At 38.5% G+C, this 19730-nt stretch overlaps 1 protein-coding gene across 3 annotated transcripts in view; it reads left to right on the top strand.

Annotated features, from left to right (window-relative positions):
* The window catches only part of RNASEH2B (ribonuclease H2 subunit B), a 46254-nt gene extending 31571 nt beyond the window's left edge, over positions 1-14683 (top strand). For 2 of the 3 annotated variants that reach the window (XM_077752598.1, XM_077752599.1), the window contains 6 exons: positions 1246-1310; positions 3368-3473; positions 6490-6571; positions 8166-8208; positions 12466-12546; positions 14239-14683. In XM_077752598.1, coding sequence (XP_077608724.1) covers positions 1246-1310; positions 3368-3473; positions 6490-6571; positions 8166-8208; positions 12466-12546; positions 14239-14355 — 494 coding nt within the window. In that variant the 3' untranslated portion in view covers positions 14356-14683. The remainder of the gene's footprint in view (positions 1-1245; positions 1311-3367; positions 3474-6489; positions 6572-8165; positions 8209-12465; positions 12547-14238) is intronic. The other variant, XM_077752600.1, reaches the window with a different exon arrangement.
* Positions 14684-19730: the final 5047 nt, after the last annotated feature.

Here is a 19730-nt window from a genome sequence, read left to right as displayed (position 1 = left end):
GTGGACGCAAAGCCCCAGCCCGCGCTCCATCAGGCCCACAATGTTGACAACCGCAGGCTGCCACAGGGAGGAAAAGGATAGGCACTGAGGCCAGCCCCTGTCTCACGTAAAGCATTCCATGGAATGCAAGCAATTTAACAGACCGCAGAAAACGATCCCTCAAGAAGCATTTCCACTTCCCACAATGATTATGGAGGAAAGAGAAAATGTCCTTCTACGTGGCTAGCAAAGTCACATGGGGCAAGTTTGGATGTCCAGGGGTCCCCAGAATGACTCCTGCATGGGGCAGGGGGCCAGGGGTGCAAGCCCTGCCTCTGCTGACTACACAGAAAGCAAACTCCGAATGAAGTGTTACCAAGAAGCTAACACTCCTTGTGGGTTGGGGGGCAGTATAACTTACAAGAGGAGAAACTTTTGTCCCCCATTAAGAGTCAAGTCGAGTCCATCATAAATCCAAGTTCCCTTGAAAGAGCTATTGTTAGACTGGTAATGTGTTCAAAGATGGGCCTATCTTTTCTTCCTTCTCGCTGATCCCACTGGGATCCCACTACTAAAGTAGTTAATGGAAAGCTTTTTCCCGGATGTCTGCAACACACTCCATACACATCTCCTTTTAGTTTTTGTTTTCTTTCTTGGGATTTCCATTTTTATTTTAGAAAAGAAGCCTTTCACTGAAAGCACTGAGGTAAGCTTAAACTTAGGTTGACAAATGAAGGTCGCTTGGCATGTTAATTTGCTGAGTTTGAAAAATTCCAGATTTTCTACAGATTTGCTGGTAACCCTTTTTCCAGTTTTATTAAGAAGTAGTTGACACACATTACCATGTAAGTTTAAAATGTACAGCGTGATGGTTTGACTTGCATATATTATGAAATGATCCCCATGATAAGTTTCGTTAATGTCTGTCATTTCATATAGGTATAATAAAAAGACAAGAAAGAAATTTCTCCTTGGGATGAGAACTGTTAGTATAACTTGATGATTTTCTTAAATTCCCATTCATTTAATGGTTGGCTGAAACCTGGGCCACCTAAGGTCTGTTTTGGGATTTTTTTTAACCTCTCAAATATGCTCTCAGGCTTATAAATTGACTTTTTAAAGAATATTAACATTTTTTGAGAAAATGTTACAAAACCTTTTTAAATTATTGTTGTTATTATCTACATATATTGTATATGACATAACCTGATGAGTTTATTTTTTGTTTAATCCACTCTTCTGGGTTTTTTTTTCTCTTTAATACAGAAATAGACAAAAAGAAGTATTACAAATACAGCAAGGAGAAGACGATAAAGTGGCTGGAAAAAAAGGTAGCGTACACCACCAGTACATTATGGCAAAGAAAAAGTTTAATGCTTCTTTTAAAAAATATTTACAGAAGGAGCTAAGTATGAATCCAAAGACTATCTTGTTTTTCTAGCTAAAAGAGAGAAACTGTATGAAGATCTCCAAACATGAAATCTTTTGCTTTTCATCCACCCCAGCTCATGTCTCTCTGTATTTAGCTCCATGTTTTCCTTTGACCTTGCATTCCCATTTCCCGTGACCCTCACTGCTAAATGCAAGAGGTTCTCACTGTTCAGTGATAGGGATTTCAGTCTTCCAAACCAGGCGTGAGGCCCATTTGTGCCCATTTTCTGCTTTCAGTCCTATGGTTGTCTCAGAGGTTGCTATTGCTCACACAGCGAGGCAGGGGGCAGACGCAGATGGCATTCAGGCCTAGAGGAAGTGTGTCTCACCCTGGACATCTGGATGCTGGAGGGATCTTAGTGATCCTAACATCCTAGAACTAATCTAAAGTCTGGGGCAGTGTTTTTCAAATTGATTCCTTGGGTCACAACCAGTGTTTCTTTTGAATGGAATAGGATTGGGACAGGATGGGATGCGATTGGATATATTAAAATATAGCACAGAGTAAGGGCACATATTAAGTATGGTTCTATGAGACGTATATATGCATTTAAGTATCAGTTTGCTGGGTAATGCTTACTGTGGGAATAGTAGAAACAAATAAACCACTTTGAAAGCTACTGGTCAAAGAATGTTGTGTACTTTCATACTAATTAAGAATCTCACCAGACCAGGTCTATAGATGACAGTTTTTCAAGTTCAGTATAGTACTGATTCTGAAGATTTTCTTCTATCTTGTATGTGGAAAACACACTGGTCGCACCATGTTACTGGGCACATGGGGAACCTGGAAACATGGCAATGAACCTTGCAGAATTAATCAGGCTCCTACTACACAAAGTAGGGAAAAGATGTTACAAGTGCCCCCATGGTTCACTTTTCATTTGCATTAGTTGTAGGTGAAAAATAAGGCTGCAGAGCAGGGTCTTGTCATCTAGGTTTTGTCTTTAGCGAGTGATAATGACATGAATAACAAAGTGACATATATATCGATTGTGTTTCTTAAATTCCTAGGAAGTTGGGAAATGTATATGATTTATTCTGTTTAGAAAAAAAAATATTGTATACAAACTTTGTGCCAGGCTCTTTCTTAAAGGCTTTATGTATATGAACTCATTTAAACCTCACAACAGTATTATTCATTAGGTATTATTTTTGTCCCCATTAGAAAGAGACACAGAGAGGTTAAGGAAGTAGGCCATGGTCACAGAGCACACTCAAGTAGCTTGACTCCAGAGGCAGTGCTCTCATATCGTGTAGGCATTTAGAAGTCCATGTTTTGACATCATCCCCAAATGCTGTTGCTGTTGTTCAGCTTCTGTCCAAATGTGTATCCGTCTCTCATCTACTGATACTTGATCAAGACATTGCACTCTCAACAATAGCCAAAACATGGAAAGAGCCTAAGTGACCATCAACGGACGAATGGATCAAGAAGATGTGGTTTATCTATACGATGGAATACTACATGGCAATGAGAAAGAATGAAATCTGGCCATGTGTAGAAACCTGGATGGACCTTGAGGGGGTTATGCTGAGCGAAATAAGTCAGGCAGAGAAGGACAGCTACCCTATGTTTGCACGTATAGGAGGATTAGGAAGAACTTAACAGAGGACCAAGGGGGAGAAGAAGGGGGGAAATAGTGGGGGAGAGGGAGAGAGGCAAACCATGAAAGACTCTTGAATACTGAGAACAAACTGAGGACTGATGGGTGTTGCGGGGGAGGGGGAAGATGGGCATGGAGGAGGGCACTGGTGGGGATGAGCACTGGGTGTTATATGGAAACCAACTTGACAATAAACTATTTGTAAAAAAAAAAAGAAAAAGAAAAAGACATTGATAGGTCCTCAGATATTTCTTCCTGGATCTTAAATGGATTGAGGATCATCTGGAAGGTTGTGGATTTCTAAAGTTCATTGGAAATACCGTGATGTTTCCCTTTTGGTTACTTTATAGGTTAATCAGACTGTGGCAGCCTTGAAAACCAATAACGTAAATGTCAGTGCCCGAGTACAGGCAACTGCATTTTTCTCTGGTGACCAGGTTTCCAGTGACAAGGAAGGTAAGTAAATCAGTTTTTAATATTATTTATTATTTATTTTTAATTAGAGAGGGAGAAAGAATAAGCATGAGTGGGGGAGGGGCAGAAGAAGAGAGCAAAAGAATCTTAAGCAGGCTCACCCTTAGCATGGAGCCTGAAGCAGGGCTTGATCTCAAGAACTATGAGATCATGACCTGAGCCGAAATCAAGAGTTTGATGCTTAATCAATGAAGCCACCCAGGCACCCCAGTAAATCATTTTATCAGAAAGTATTTTTTGCCTGGAGTAACTTGCTGATGTATTTTGCCTGGAGTAAATTGCCTGCCTTACGATTTTAAAATGTTAATGTCTGAGAAGCTTCGCATTCTCGTCCATTTGTTCTCATAGATCTCATAGTGCATTTTGTTTCAGAACCAAGTAGTATTTCTACCGTAGATCACTTCTGTCACTAATCAGTGCTTAAATCATTCCTTCGGCAACTATTTACTCTGCACTAAAAACCACCCTAACAACTCTAGCTGTCGTTCATTGAGGGTGTGTTGTGTGCCAAGCCCTTTGCCGATTTGCCAGTGTAAGAGTAAGTCTCGCTTTACAGTAAGAGTGTGGAGGCTGCGCCCAAAGTCACATGACTGGTAGTGGAGAAGCCGAGCTGACGGAGCCAGCCTAGCTCTAGGCCCGCACCCTTACCCTTTCTGTTGGACTGCTGTCTGTCCCTGGGCTTCAGCGGGCTGCATCTGTTTGCTTCTTACTCTCCAGAAGTGTTAAGTCCTACTGCTGATCTTAGTATTTTGATTTTAGATGAAAATTGATTCCCTTGGCAATTTTTTTCTTTTAGGTTATTAAGGTACATTTTTTTGCTTTTCCCAGTGTCGCATCCCCTCATTTTTGTACGTGTACTTGAGAAAAACAGCTATACAATACAATTAACATTCTCAAATGGTGGGACAGAAATTATTCCGAGGGTACCCACGTGGCTCAGTCGGTTAAACGTCCGACTCTTGATTTCTGCTCAGATCATGATCTCATGATTCATGAGATCAACCCCACCTCAAGCTCCATGCTGACAGTGCAAATCCTGCTTGGGATTCTCTCTCTCTGCCCCTCTGCTGTGCTCACTCTCATTCTCTCAAAATAAATAAATATTAAAAAAGAAAAAAGAAATGATTGGGACTTTAAACTCCAATTCACCATTCTCCTGTTCTGGACAGGCATACAACTCCAAAGCATCAGAATTTCATCATTCAAAAAATTAAGCCTAGGACCAGGGATCTGTTTGTGATTGAAGGTAATTCAGGCCGTGTTTGATTTGCAGAAATCTACCTTAAAACATCGTACACATGTAGATGGCAGCAGGCTCCTGGCATCCCAGAAGTGGTGGACAGCTCTGCTGAGCTGAGATTGCTGAGTTTACTAACATCACTGGTTTTGATTTGCTTTAACAAAAGAGAAGGGTCAAATGAATGGATGGACCACAGATTTTTTTTTTTTAAGTAGGAGAAGGGATGTTAGACATTTTTTAGATAGATCTCATTTTATTTTTTTATATTTTTAAAAATTTTTATGATTTTTTTATTATTGAGAAAGAGAAACAGAGCAGGGGAGGGGGGATGGGCAGAGAGAAAGGGAGACACAGAATCCAAAGCAGGCTCCAGGCTCTGAGCTGTCAGCACAGAGCCTGATGTGGGACTTAAACCCACGCACTGGGAGATCATGGCTGGAGCCAAAGTCGGATGCTTAACCGACTGAGCCACCCAGGCGCCCCAATAGATCTCATTTTAAAAGTGAAGAATCATAGTGTCAGAGAAGGAGATGACTTATCCAGGGTCACCCGTCATAGCTAGTAGGCTTCTGTCTCTGAATCCAGTGTTTGAACCAATCTCTAAATATAAGAGTCTGGGGGTGGTTATCTTGCCATTTAGGGTCCTAGCCATAAAGTCAGCTTTACAGTATTTTTCATAATTTCCGTTTTTTTAGATCTTTAGTTCAGTATGCTACCAGAAGAGGCAAACCAATCATGTGTTGGCTTTCTTAGTTCCCTTTGTCTCTATACAACTTATTGGATAATTACTAACCTAGAACCAAGAGCACATTTAAAGAAGTGTCCCATGGTAACTTTCAGTTCTATGTTGGCGGTAAGGGTCTCTCACTGAAGACTCTTTGAGATTCTGTGGTCCAGGCAGCAGTGACTTCAAAAGTTGGGCAAATTATTATCTCAGTTTTAAAGCAGAAGAGAAAGAAAAGAAGAGGCAAATGAATATTCCAGCAACAAACCTGAGATAATGATTTTGGTGATTTATATCCCCATACGTTTATCCCGTGTATTATGTTTTATTAGCCTCTAGTATTCTGCATAAAATACTGAATTAAAAACCAGGGTTTTAAAGCAGATTTTGTTTTATGTTACTGTATTTCACTGATACCACAGCTGCATTTTAGTACTAAGTGTCCAGGTGTTTTAGAATTAGTGATTACATGTTCTACCGAGGTTAGTTTTTTACATTTTTGAAGGCATTTTTATTAGTTTGAGAGTATATATAATGTTCAGAACTCTTATAAAGCATATGCTTGACAGGTACATGTCACGTATTATGTCTCTCAGATGAACATATTCGTTACTATTCATTAATTAGATTTATTCTATGTTGAAACAGACCTAGAAAAGATTACTCTTTAAAAGACATGAATATGTCATCTTATTACAGCTGATTTTGAGCTTTATTTGTATTCAAAGGCCCCAACTAAGAAAACAACCCTGAATTTTTGTTTCAACTGTCATTTAGTGGGCAACTGCTGTGTTATATCATCTCCTCATATCTTTGATACCATCCTGTCATATCTCACCCATGAAATCACTCACCACCCTAGCAACTAGACATTAGCATCCCCATTTTACAAATGATGAAACTGAGGCTATGAACTTAAGTGAGACTCTAAGGCCAGATAGAGCCAGAATTTTAACTCTGGTCAGTTTGACTATAAAACTACCATAATTGTTACTAATTCTTTTTTCTTTCACTCTCCATTCTGTTTCTTTCAGAGGATTATATTTGTTATGCCCATGGTCTGATATCTGATTACATCCCTAAAGAACTAAGTGATGACTTGTCTAAATATTTAAAGTAAGTATCATTCATCTTTAGTCATAATTAGGAAGTACCTGCAATAGGTTCCTTTATGGCTTATCACATCACTGTTTTTGATAAGAGAGTATCCTTAAGTTCTGTTCTAGACTGTGGTTTGAAGGTAATTTTTAGTGGACACTGATGGATTGGAACAAATTGATTTGGTAGATACTGATTGCAGAAACTCATGTTAGGACTGGATATTTGGATTGGTATGATTTTAGAGGGTAAACAGTATTAAAATTGATCCCCAGTTACACTTAACTAATTTGGTTCTTATTATTTTAAGAGAAATAAAAGAAGGAAAGAAGAGAAGGCATGCGGAATGTTCTTGAAAATTACATTTAAATAAAGGCTTTGTACCATATTCACTGTCATTAGATCCTCCCCAAATACCTTCATTATTCCCAGCACTTGAAGTTCAAAAGATGAAACATAGTCTGTGTCAGAGGGCAGAAAATGAGTTTAAGAAGGACTTGATTTGTGCTATGTCCTTCATAAAGATATTTAATGTAATATAAAGGATACCTTAGGCAGAAAAGAACATGTTTATTTTCTAGATTTTAGCAACTATTGTTAAGATTCTATTGGTGTGATAATAGCTTTTCCGGATTTTCTAGTAGCATTCTCCTCTGATACATAAATATAACATGACTTCTTAACAGATACATAGTTGCTATTTTTAGCAAATTGCTTAGGTCCTACNGCTTAACCGACTAAGCCACCCAGGCGCCCCATTTAGGTCTTAATTTAAAAAACAGTTAGTGGTGGCACCTGGGTGGCTCAGTTGGTTAGGCACCTGACTCTTGGTTTCAGCTCTGGTCATGATCTCATGCATCAGGCTCTCTGCTGGGGGCACGAAGCCTGCTTAGGATTCATTCTCTCTCTCTCTCTCTCTCTCTCTCCCCCTCTCCCCCCTCTCCCTTTGTCTCTGCCCCTTCCCCACTCATGTTGTCTCCATCTCTCTCAAAAATAAACGTTTAAAAAAAAAAAACAGTGGAAACTGGTTTCTATAGTAGTTAAAGTGGTTGGAAAACCTGCTTTAAATCAATAACCCTATCTTTCTGTTTAATATTTCCCTGGGTTTCTCGGTGCCTGTTTGTCTCATTAGAGACCTATGTCTCTGTACTCCCATTATTTTTTAGATTCCTTTCTTTACTCTGAAGTGTTTAAAGATTTGGGGAGACAGGTCAATTAAACTTCTCTTTAACTGAAGGAAAGTAAAGCTTGTGTGACTTTTTGTCAACAGTTAAAATAATTTTTCACTTTCAAATATGTGCTGCATTCATCATTTTTGAAGAAAAAAATACTACAATGCCAAATGCAAATTTCTAGAGGCTAAAGTAAAGCAATTCCATTTCAACAATGAGTTCTAATTTTGTTTTTTTAGTTCAGACAATTACTCTACAAAGAGAATGAAGATTTCTTCATTTAGAGAAATTTCATTCCTTACACTGAGGTATTTGTACAGTTAGATACACAGAGGTGAAGCTATTCCATAAAAGGGGCACTTGCTCACCCTAAGTTGGCCCAGTCTCTGTTTGCTGGTCTATGAAAAACCATGCCTCTGATTCTTATTTTTCACTCCTAGGCTTCCAGAACCTTCAGCTTCATTGCCAAACCCTCCATCAAAGGTAAGGAGCTGTCCCTAAGCTATCTTTGGGACACTTGGAAAAATATTTCATTTTTACCACATAAGTTTAGTTTGTTCTAATACATTTTAAAGCTTTTTTTTAAGTTTATTTATTTATTTTGAGAGGGAGAGAGCACAAGCAGGGGAGGAGCAGAGAGAGAGGGAGGGAGGGAGATGGAGAGAGAGAGAGGGAGAGAGAGAGAGAGAGAGAGAGAATCCTAAGCAGGCTCCACACCATCAGTGCAGAGCCTGACATGGGGCTCAAACTCACAAACTGTGAGATCATGACCTGAGCCGAGATCAAGAGTCAGATGCTTAACCGACTGAACCACCCAGGCACCTCCATTTTAAAGCTTTCTAAATCCACCTTGCATGGACTGATGTTGTGTGAATTGAAGACTATAATGAGCTGTCCATCGGCATTTTTTATTTTTGTAGATTTTACCTGAATGGTAAATAAAGTGCTATGAAAAACAGATAAGACTTGCTTTTGGCCAGATACCTACATAGAAATCTTGTAGATACATAAAGAAAGTTCAATCTTCTTGAGTTAGCCAGATCCTGTAATTAACTTTCTTAATCATCAGCAAGACTCCATGTATAACTTAAACTCATTTTGCCAGATCTAATTGTTACTGGCACAGAAGTGAACAGAGCATGATTTTTGTAACACAAAGAATCCTTTGAGCAAGAATAGCCAAACTTTTTTTTCTTCTGTGCTTGAAATGATCAACACGATCTGTATTACACAAAACCCTTCCTCTTCCAGCTGTTCTCCGACCGCCACCCACCGCTCCCCTGTTCCGTGGGCCGCGGCTTGTTTTTGTCTCCCAGATACGGAGACTGGAGAAGGCAGCCATGAACCACACCTGACGGCACACTGCGGCGTCCCCCAGTCCAGGCCTGATCTCAGACAAGTGGGCGCTGCTCAGAGACAGGGAAATAAACACACGTACCAGCTTGTCAGTGAGGTCATTCTCCTGCCCGCAGAATAATGGATGCCTTGAGAATGTAAAGTGGACACGTCACGGACGTTAAAGAACTTTCCTTTTTCCTGGCTTTCAAGATGGCCAATGTGCTTGGGTTTTTTTTGTTTGTTTGTTTCTCTTTTTTGTATCATGTCCTGTTTGAAGGACAAAAGTCATTCCTTTGACTTTTAGAAAAGGACAGATTTAAAGTGCATCAGCGGTAGCTATGGGCCATTTTCAGCAGATTATCAGAGGAGGGGCATCCTTTTCTCTGGAGGAATAGCACTGGGCAGCTGGGCAGCTGCTAAGGTCATTCTAGGTCAGGACCCACACTTCTTCCACTCTGGTAGTTAATCTCTGACAGTAAGTAGCTCCGGGGGACAGAGGCATGATTGCCTTGCTGTAACTAAGAAGACGGCATATTTGTTTCTTTCTTATATCTCTCCTTCCAAAACCTAAGCCTCTTTCTTCCTCCCAAATACCTGTCTTCCGTAGTAACTTAGAGATCATCCGTGAACAGATCTAAGCCTGTTCTTGAACGTTCTGGCCTCTGATGCCGTCCCGGGTAATGCATTTCATATGTTTACTTTTAACCCGGTTTTCTGTTTTCCTATTTTAATTTCCAAAGTTTAAATCGTTTGTGATGTCATTCATCACTTATGATTTAGACCGGAGGTCAGTGGACTTACTCTGCGAAGTCCAGACAGCGAATTCTTGAGGCTTCCTGCAGCAGCTGCTTTCTGTCACGGCTGCTCAGCCCTGCTGTGGTAGCGCAGGCACAGCCACGGACGGTTCCGAAACTTCCTAAACGAAGGCAGGCGGCTGCATTCCAGCCAAACTTCATTTATCAAAACAGGCAGCCTGCGTGGCTCCGCCTGGAGGCAGTTTGCCAAGCCCCGATTTAGATCTCCCAATCCTGTTTCCCCTAAATCTCAGCCTCATCTCCCGGACTGTTCAGCCGCTCTCTGAGGTCCCCCGGCCTGTGGTGTCTTCCTGGGGCTGCAGCGTACAGAGTGCAAACTGCACCGGATGGCGTAGCACAGTTTCAACGCACGTCGGATAATGTCTTCTGCTGGCCTCTTGTCCGCGTCCAGGATTTGATTGATTTTTACAGTAACAGAGTTGACCGTTTTCAGGAAATATGTTCCAGTGGCTATTAGGTATCTTCGTATCTGCCTGTAATGATAGCACGAAACCTGTCATCCTTAATATGTTTTGCATCATTTTCTTACTGTCACGGGTTTGCCTATGTTGAAGCTTGGCTTCCGCCCGTCACCCCCTTCCATCATCTGAATTTATCGCGGCAGCTGAGCTGAGTGCAGTCGATGGGAAACGCTCCCGAGTTCCTTCTTGCAGCTCATTCGTAAGAATCAGACCATCCTAGCATGGGTCTCTGCGGTATTCTGCTATTCGTGCCCCTCTTTCCAGAACTGTACCCACTTAGTCATACCCTTTGTTACTGTCTTTCTGAGCCCTTTTTCTATTTCTTCTGAAACACTCCCCCAAATCTATAGTGATTTGATCTTTTAAATAACAAAAATTCAGATAAGTGTAACTATGATTCTTTCAAATGTGTTCAACGTGTGCTGTGAATAACATTCAAGAAAGTTCCGTGCAGAGCCTTCCACAATCAGTTTTTATTATTATAAGCACTGATAACCGGTGTCTTGCTTGGTAGTGAACCAGTTAAACACCAGGACAAGTCCATCATCTTATGAAGCATTTTATATTTATAAGGAAGCACTTTTCATCTTAAACTCTTGTCTTGAACGTTTTTCATTTGACTTCCTTTTCAGGGAAAAGTAAATACGCCCAAGGGTTTATAATGACACCTGTAGTAGAACATTTTGCGACCGAGAAGAAGCCAACCACCTTATAACGTTAAGTTTTTTGCAGTTTGCAGTAATCAGGGCCTTTCCCATTATTCCCTTGAATTCCACTCTCCTGGCTGAAGAGACTTTTCTAGTGAAAATATGCATCACCTAAACACCCTTTACTGATCTTAATTTAAGTAGAGACATTTATTCTTAAGTTCATACTTTGCTGGTAGGTAGTTCATTCGTGATAAGCTAGTCTTTTTCTTTTGAAGGTCCCCTTCTTAGAGATTGCGGTGTGCCCAAGCGAAGATTTGACCTTATGGATTTCCAGTATTCCCCCATTTTTTTAAAGTGCCACATGATGTTACAGATTTCCAGGAGCCCCCCGCCTCCCGCACATTGTTTAGAATGAAGCCTTTCTAAACAATGTTTTATTCCCTTGGGTTTCATACGTGTGCTGGGGCATCTTTTCGCCCTAGCTCTGCAGGTCTTTGTTTAGCAAAAGCTGGGCTATGAGGAGGGAAGCTGGGAACGAATCTGCATTTCCTAGGGAAGAGTCACGTAGGGTCTTGCCCACCAGGTATCTGTCTCCACAACCTGAAGATCTATAGAAGACCAGGTTGTTGTCACTGTGCAGTCAGTTCTCTGTGTTAATCATCAAGACTTACCTGCCCTGTTGTGCACCTTTTACACAGTAAATGTGTCACATTCCTTCTATAATGGGAACATTAAGGCCACAGTCTGTCTCTGACAAGATTCTCCCATTCCTTGAGGCAATGGCTCCCGTGGATGGTGACAACATGAAGTAGAGGTGGGCTTGGTTGCACTGGGCCTCATGGAAAGAGCACTTGTTCAGAAATGGAGATCTCAGCCCTTGTCCTCTGCTCGGTGGCCTTAACCATTTGTTTAACCTCTCTGTGCTTCCTTCTTCTGCTGGCTGTGTGCTTTGCAAGGTTTGTCCTTGTGTGAACAAAATGAGATAGTTGAATTGAAAGGAGGTAAGAACGTGAAGCTATACAAAAATGGTAATGACAGAATAATGGTGTGCCTTATTCCTCACTGGACATTATACCATCCCAGGGGGGTTCTGGCTGGACACCTGGCCCCCTTAAAGGAAATTCTTATCCTTGACTTCTGTGCCTGCCTTTACCCCCTTAGACTCTCCTGGAATCAGCAGTCACCTAGATGCCTCCTGGTCCTGGTACATACACAATATGTGATCAGTACCACTAGGCGGCCCAACGGGCTGGGTCATGGGCTCACCTGATCATGACCCCCCATCACCAAGGCTGCTTCTCAGAAGGGACGTATGGCTTCATTCCCCAGATAATTGACAAAATTCAAAGTAAGCCCTTTGCAGGGTCTGCTGTTCCATTTGGCTTGATGTGGGTCCAGCTTGACCTGGTTGTTTTCATAAAAATGGATTGATGTGTCGAGGTGACGTGACACCACTTCACTGCTCTAACATTGCAGAAAGTAAAGTTATCTGACGAGCCTGTAGAAGCAAAGGAAGATTACACTAAGTTTAACAGGAAAGATTGGAAGATCGAAAAGGTACGTGTGTCCAGTGGTAGTGGCATATTCTTGCATCCAGAAGGTGATCCTGCATGAGCACGTTGCATTCTTGCAAGCATGCAAGAATGATTGCATGCTTGATTGTGGTTTTAGTTTTAACCATGAAGGATTATTAACTTGCATTTCTGCGACTCACTAATTAATTCCAAATTGTGAATGACGATGAATATGTCAAGTCACGAAGACTTGTTACAAATGAAGGCAGTATGCTTAGCAAGAGCATGCCTACCCTTTGCTGTATATTAAGGGTAGGAGGGCACAAAGGGAGGGAGCTTCCAAGGTCATTTTTTTGTCAACTCTGACTGCCTGGAAGCTTCTCAGAACTTATGATGATGACCGAAATTATTAATTACTAACATTAAATAAGGTACAAATAATTTTCTAATTTGTGTTTATTGTTTTGTTGAGTTTTTTTTTTAACAGTTTTAAGTTTTCCTGAGGATTATATAATAGGAATTGTTTCTCCTTGTGATTTTTCTTATTCTTTTTATGCTTAAGACCTTGCACATCCCAAGATAAATTAACTTCCACCTAGATTTTAACATTTAACCCCCTGCCTTAGAGTTTAGTCTTTGTTTATAATTTTTCCCTTTAATCTACATGTAATTCATCTGGGCATGTGATGTCTGCGGAGAACCCAAGCTGAAATCTGGCAAGATAGCTAGTCATCTCAATGGCTTCTGTACGCAGGGCTNCCCGAAACTGCTGCTTTCTGTTGTATCTACTTGGGCACCGCCCCCAGGGAAATGAGGGGCTGGACCAGGATGTCTGTTAAATACAGGGGCTAACTGCCACTTTTCACCATCCCATCAGAAAATAAGCCTCCTAAAATATAAGTGATAGAACATGAGAAACAAGGTTTCAGAGATCATACGCTGTGCCCTTAAAAGGTTCTCTGTCAGTGACTATCTCACAGTTCACAGGGAGACACGGGAGTTTTTTCCTTCACTGCTTCCCATCACATATGCTTCTGCTGGCGAGGCTGTGATGCACTCAAGGATAATCGGCTACTATTTACCTTCTGTTAGTGCTCCTTCCAGGACGTTGCAGAACAAAACAAAACAAAACAGAACAGAACAAAACAACAGTGACCAGAGAAAGAGAGAAAGTTACTTGAAGTCAGCTTTTTGATAAGTTCTTTGTTGTAGGAAACCTGGTGGGGGGTGGTGCGGGGGTATCCTGATGGTCCGGTTTGCTCTCCAGTACAGGTTATCTTTTGAATATAATATAGTGCTGGCCTTGGTTTCCCGGAGAGCCTATGAATAAACTCCAGCAGTAAATTGTTGTGAATTATTCATCGTGCCATAATACCAGGCTGTAATTCCTCAGCTGACAATCGCAGCCTCTGTCAGTTCCTTTGTTGGTGTTGTGATTGCACTTAAAACACCCTCCAGAATTATTCCCCTAAAGGAAACCATTGGTTGTAACGTTCCACTCCTTAGAAGGCGGCCGTTTTGTCTCCTGCTTCTTTTAACATATTTTATGTCTTAGATCTGAATTCTGAATAGAAATCAGAACTTTAAAAAATAATAATAATCATTCCCTTATGAAGCACGTTACCAGCAAATACTTCCCTTAATGAACCTTGAGACATGCATGGTCTTGTTGGATTTGCAGGTATGATTCATAAATGTGCATTTGTAACAATCGTCCTCTTATTTTCCTTAACAGAAAAATAGCAAAATGACTGCGGCTCAGAAGGCTTTGGCGAAAGTTGACAAGAGTGGGATGAAAAGTATCGATTCCTTTTTTGCTGCAAAAAATAAAAAAAAAATTGAAAAGACTTGAAACTTTGAAAATGAAATCTAGCAAAAAAATATTTGCCTTTTATATGTTCAGTTTTTGTCCTTCCTCCATGCCCTCTACCTCCTAACCCTTAATTACCACCTTTTGAAAAAAATTTAAAAAAATAAAATAAATTAGGCCAATTTTCAGAGTCGAACATTTCTTGGCATTTGATTTTTGTGTTTCTGAACAAAATATGGGAAAGTAATTGGGTTACTTCATGGCCTGTGGCCTTCAGAGTCTTGTTTGACATCGTGAAAAGTCATCAAGTGAATAGAGTTAATCTGTAGCTAGCATCACAGTTTCCTCAATAAATGGACATGTGACAATATTTGAGTGTATGCCTGTTATTTTATGCAGCTTTGCCACATGGTCGCTATAGCCGTGTGATTTTCAGCATACCAAGAGAATTCAGATAACAGAGCTATCAGAGAAACTGCTAGTTTCTGAAAGCTTTTAGTTTTTGGTACATCTTTTAATACTTTCTATCTTATGAGTACATGTTCTCTGCAGAAAATGGAGAAGGGTATAAAATTAAAATTCAAATCTCTCACCTTGACGTTACCTGGAGATAATATGGCACGTGTTTTTATAATAGTTTTTCTAAGGAATTATTAATTTTATAATCTTTTTTCTTGACAACATCATTTCATAAGCATTTTACCAGGCTGCCAAAGTATTTCTCATAAATATACTTTTTAAATGATGGTCATTTTTAATTATTTGGATATTTGACTATTTATTGACATGACCATGACATTTGGATTCCTTACACTGTTTTCACTGTTTGAAGAATCACATTATAAGTATTGTCCAAAACCTTTATTTTTTAATTTTTTAGTGTTTATTTATTTATTTTTGAGAGAGAGAGAGGGAGAGAACAAGCAGGGCGGGATAACGAGAAAGGAAGACACAGAATCCGAAGTAGACTCCCAGCTCTGAGCTGTCAGCACAGAGCCCCGTGTGGCACTTGAACTCACGGACTGCAAGATCATGACCAACTGAGCTGAAGTTGGATGCTCAACTGACTAAGCCACCCAGGCGCCCCTTTGGCCAAAACCTTTAGTTCCTCCCTTAGAATGGATTTTTAGATGTGGGATTCCCAGTTTATAACTAAATTTTCCAAATACATACTTGTGGGAAGATATTGCACAGAAAGTGTATAGGATCTTGCACTGTATTAAAAGATAGTATCTGCTCTTGTCTTATTCAGTGTCACCTCGTTAGCTTTGAATGTCAAATAAGTGGGGGAAAAGGCATTTTATTGTGGTTTTAATTTATATTTTCCTGATTAGTAATAATATTGAATATTTTTTCACATTTCCTTCACCATTTGTCATCTTACAGAGAATTTGTCTGCTTACGTCCTCTGTTAAATTGTTGAAGTGTCAGTATTTTTCTTATGGACCCTAAAGATATTCTATAACTTAAAGACATTCATTTTTGTCCACTGTATTTGTTACAAATTTTTTTTATGGCCTGTAAATTGTCTTTAATTTTGTATATGATTTTTTTGTCATGCAGATGTGTTTGGATTTTATGTAGACATATAAATAAATGTCTACATTTATTCATATAATGTATATGTTTATATTTATATATTTATAAATAAAATATATATAAAAAATAAAAATGTATATATATACATATACATACATATATATTTATGTGTGTGTGTATATATATATATATATATAAACTTTTCCTTTACATTGATGTTAGAAAGATGTTTCCCTTTGCAGGAAAGTTAACTACTTATTTTCTTCTAATTTTTCAATAATTAATTTTTCGTTTTATATTTAATTACTTAAATCATCTACAGAATTTGTGTTTAAATATGCTGTGAGATAAAGTTCTAATTTAATTGTTTTCTCACTTATTTATTTTTCCATTGGATCTTTGGATTATTTTGTCAGGTTCTAAGAATAAGCTCCAATGGGATTTTTTATTGAGATATTGTTAGATCAATAATATTTGGAGAAAACCAGATATGTTTATAAAATTCATTGTTGTTATTCAGGCATGTAGTATTTCTCTATATTTCCTAAAATCCTAACCATGCCTTTCACTAACATTTAGTCCTCCATCTCCGTATAGGTTTTAGATATTTCTTTTTAGGCATATCTCTAAGGTATTTTTGTTGCTATTAATGAAATCTTTTTGTTGTTGTTGTTAGATCTTCTAACTGGCTGTTTTCTAGTAAAGTTCTACATTTTTATATATTTATCTTTTAAATAACCAATTTACTAAACTGTTAATTTAAACATTTTTATTATATTCATATTGGATTTTTGATGCATCAGATACATAATCTTACCTCAAAAAATTATGTGCAATTCTAATATTTGCATCTCTTTTATATGTTTCATATTCTTTTACATGGGTTAATGCCTGGAATAGTGTTAAAGTGTAATCATGGTAGTCAATCTGTCTAGTTTGTGATTTGATTAGTGTACATTTCTGTTAATTCTGACACTAGCTGTTGTTAATATGATAAAGAATATCTATTTTTGACATTTCCTTTCATACTTAGTTTCCTTAAAGTTTTAATTAGTAATTGGTGTTGGCTGTTGTCATACCTTTGTCACATCTCTCGAGATGACAAGAGAGTTTTTATCACTATTGAACTGTACTTGAGTTTCTACCATAAGCCCTACCTCACATTAGATAAAGAATACTGTAGCGCATGCTTCGTTTCTGGTTTAGCCGTGTCACGTCTAGTTTTTAATTTGTTTTTCTGGGGTTTTACCTAGAATTTTGAATATAGAATTGCATCTATATTCAAAAGTAATATTGCTGTTATGTTTAGTGTTTGAGTTTTGCTACCTTTCCATGTTGACCAATGTTCCGGAAGGAATAATTTTCCATAGGAACATTCTATTATCAGAACATAGTAAAGAAAACTGTTAATAAAACCATCTAGCACTGAGACTTCTTTTTCACTGTTGTTGCAGTCTTTAATCTGGAAGAATTTCCCACCTGTTCTTCATCTTACTTGATCTTGACTTTATTGAATACAAGCCAGTTATTTTGTAGAATGTTCTGCACTTTGAGGTTATCTAATGTTTTCTCTTGATTAGATTTGAGTGATAACTAATGGGCACCCACAGAGGTCACAGTATGCACCATATCAGGAGTCACAGTGTGCCCAGTACCAATGATGTTCACCTTGATTAAGGTGGTGGTAACCTTTGATACAGGTGTATACACGGTAGACTTACTACTTTATAAATATAATAAATAATAGGTAATTTACAGATAAATACTCTGGGATTTTTAAGTATACTATTCCTCATCAAACATTCACCCACAAGCTTTAGAATTGACGGGCGATTTTTCAAACTCCTTCATTTCTTCTATTTTTATTTCTTTTATATTTATCTGGCATTTTAAAAATAAGGAATAGCTAGCCCTACTCTACTTATTTTTCATCTATGAAATTATATCAGTACGGACTTGTAGATTTTTTACTTTGTCCACTGTGTTTTATTAAATTACTTTGTTTCTCATATTGTCCCAGAGGGCCAGTGGGAAGCCTTCTAGCTGGCTTCTGTATCTTCATGGTATGTTTTTATTATTCTTTAATACTTCCTTTCTTCTTCTGTGACAGTGTGTTCCAGACTCTTATACCCCTGCCCAAGACATGAGTCGACCTTTTTCCTAAAAATCCAGGGCTCATTATCCTGGAGAATGGTATTTAGAAACCAAAATCTAGGCACAAAATGTGCTCATTGCTTCTATCGATCAATGTGCATGCTTTTTGTGGATTTCTCTCCCACCCCCCAGTTCACCACAAGTTTTGATCAGGAATGGGTATTGAATTTTGCCACATATTTTTTTCCTAATTTATTGAAATGATCATGTAGTTTTCCTTTAATTAAGGAATATCCCTTGGGGCAGCTAAGGTCATGAACTGACAGTTTGTGGGTTCAAGCCCCACGTCAGGCTCTGTGCTGACAACTCAGAGCCTGGAGCCTGTTTCAAACTCTGTGTCTCCTTCTCTCTCTGCCCCTCCCCTGCTCTTGCTCTGTCTCTCTCTCTCTCAAAAATGAATAAACATTTTAAAAAAAGGAATGTCTCTTAATATGTGAAGTATAATGATTGATTTTGGAAAGTTAAACTATTGTTACATTCCTGGGAGAAACACTACTTGGTTTATAGTGTATTATTCTTTTCACACACGGTATTATGTTTTACTTCCTAATGTTTTATAAAGGACTTCGTATCTCTATTTATGAGGGATGTTGCTCTATGGTTTTCCTTATTTGTAATAATTCTGTCTAGTTTTAGTATCTGAGTAAAACTGAATTAGCAAATGAATTGAGAAATATCCTCTCATCACCTATTTTCTGAAAGAGTTTATATGAGATTAGTAGTTGTTGCTTCCATTTATGTTGGACAGAATTCACCAAATGAATCTATTTGGGCCTGGAATTTTCTTTCTGGTGAAGTTTTTAATTACTAATTCAATTTCTGTAATAGAAAGCTATTCTAATTTTCTTCTGTGTGTGCACGAGTTTTAGTAATTTCTGTCTTTCAAAGAAATGTGTCTGTTTCATCTGTGTTGTCAAATATTGGTATAAGTTATTTTTCATATTTTTATTATCTTTTTTTTATATCTGTGGATCAGTAGTGATTTTATTTTTTCATACCTGATTGGTCATGTGTGTCTTTTTTGTTTTCTTGGTTGATCCAGCTAAAAAATTTTGAACTTCTTTGATCCTGTCAAAGAATCATTGTCTTATGGTTTGCGTGATTTCTGATGAGACATCTGTGATGATTTTTCTATTTCTTCTACATTATATAAAGCGTGTTCCCTTTCCTCCCTGGTTTCTTTTAAGATATTTCTTCCTTTATTATTAGTTTTCAGCAAGTTTATGATGACGTGTTGATGTGGTTTTCTTTGTGTTAACTTGTTTGTGGGTCTATCGAGTTTCTTGAATCTTTGAGTTTGTAATTTTTATCAAATTTGGAAAATTTCTGGTCAGTTCTTCTTTAAATATTTTTCTGCTTTTTGTTCTCCTCACCCCCCTGAGCTTCTAGGATTTCATCCAAATGTAGGTTAGACCACCTGATAATAGCCCACCAGTCCTCTCACTGAATTTCTGGGTTTTGTTTTATGTTCCATTTTAGACAGTTCTCTTATATTTTCAAGTTTACTTTGTCTTATACTGTTTTGTCTCCCATTAATTTCAGCTAGTAAAATTTTATTTCAAATATGGGAATTTTCAGTTCTGGATCCTCCATTTGGATCTTTTTTATGTCTATCTATTTCTCTTCTCAAATGATCAAACCCAGGAAATTTACAATAATGCAATACTGTTAACTGATTTACCACCTTATTTGAGTTTCACCTGTTTTTACACTAATGGTTTTCT

This window comes from Crocuta crocuta, unplaced genomic scaffold (genome assembly GCF_008692635.1).
Source record: "Crocuta crocuta isolate KB4526 unplaced genomic scaffold, BGI_CrCroc_1.0 scaffold190, whole genome shotgun sequence".
NCBI classification, from domain to species: domain Eukaryota; kingdom Metazoa; phylum Chordata; class Mammalia; order Carnivora; family Hyaenidae; genus Crocuta; species Crocuta crocuta.
This window is presented reverse-complemented; position numbering and strand designations above follow the sequence as displayed.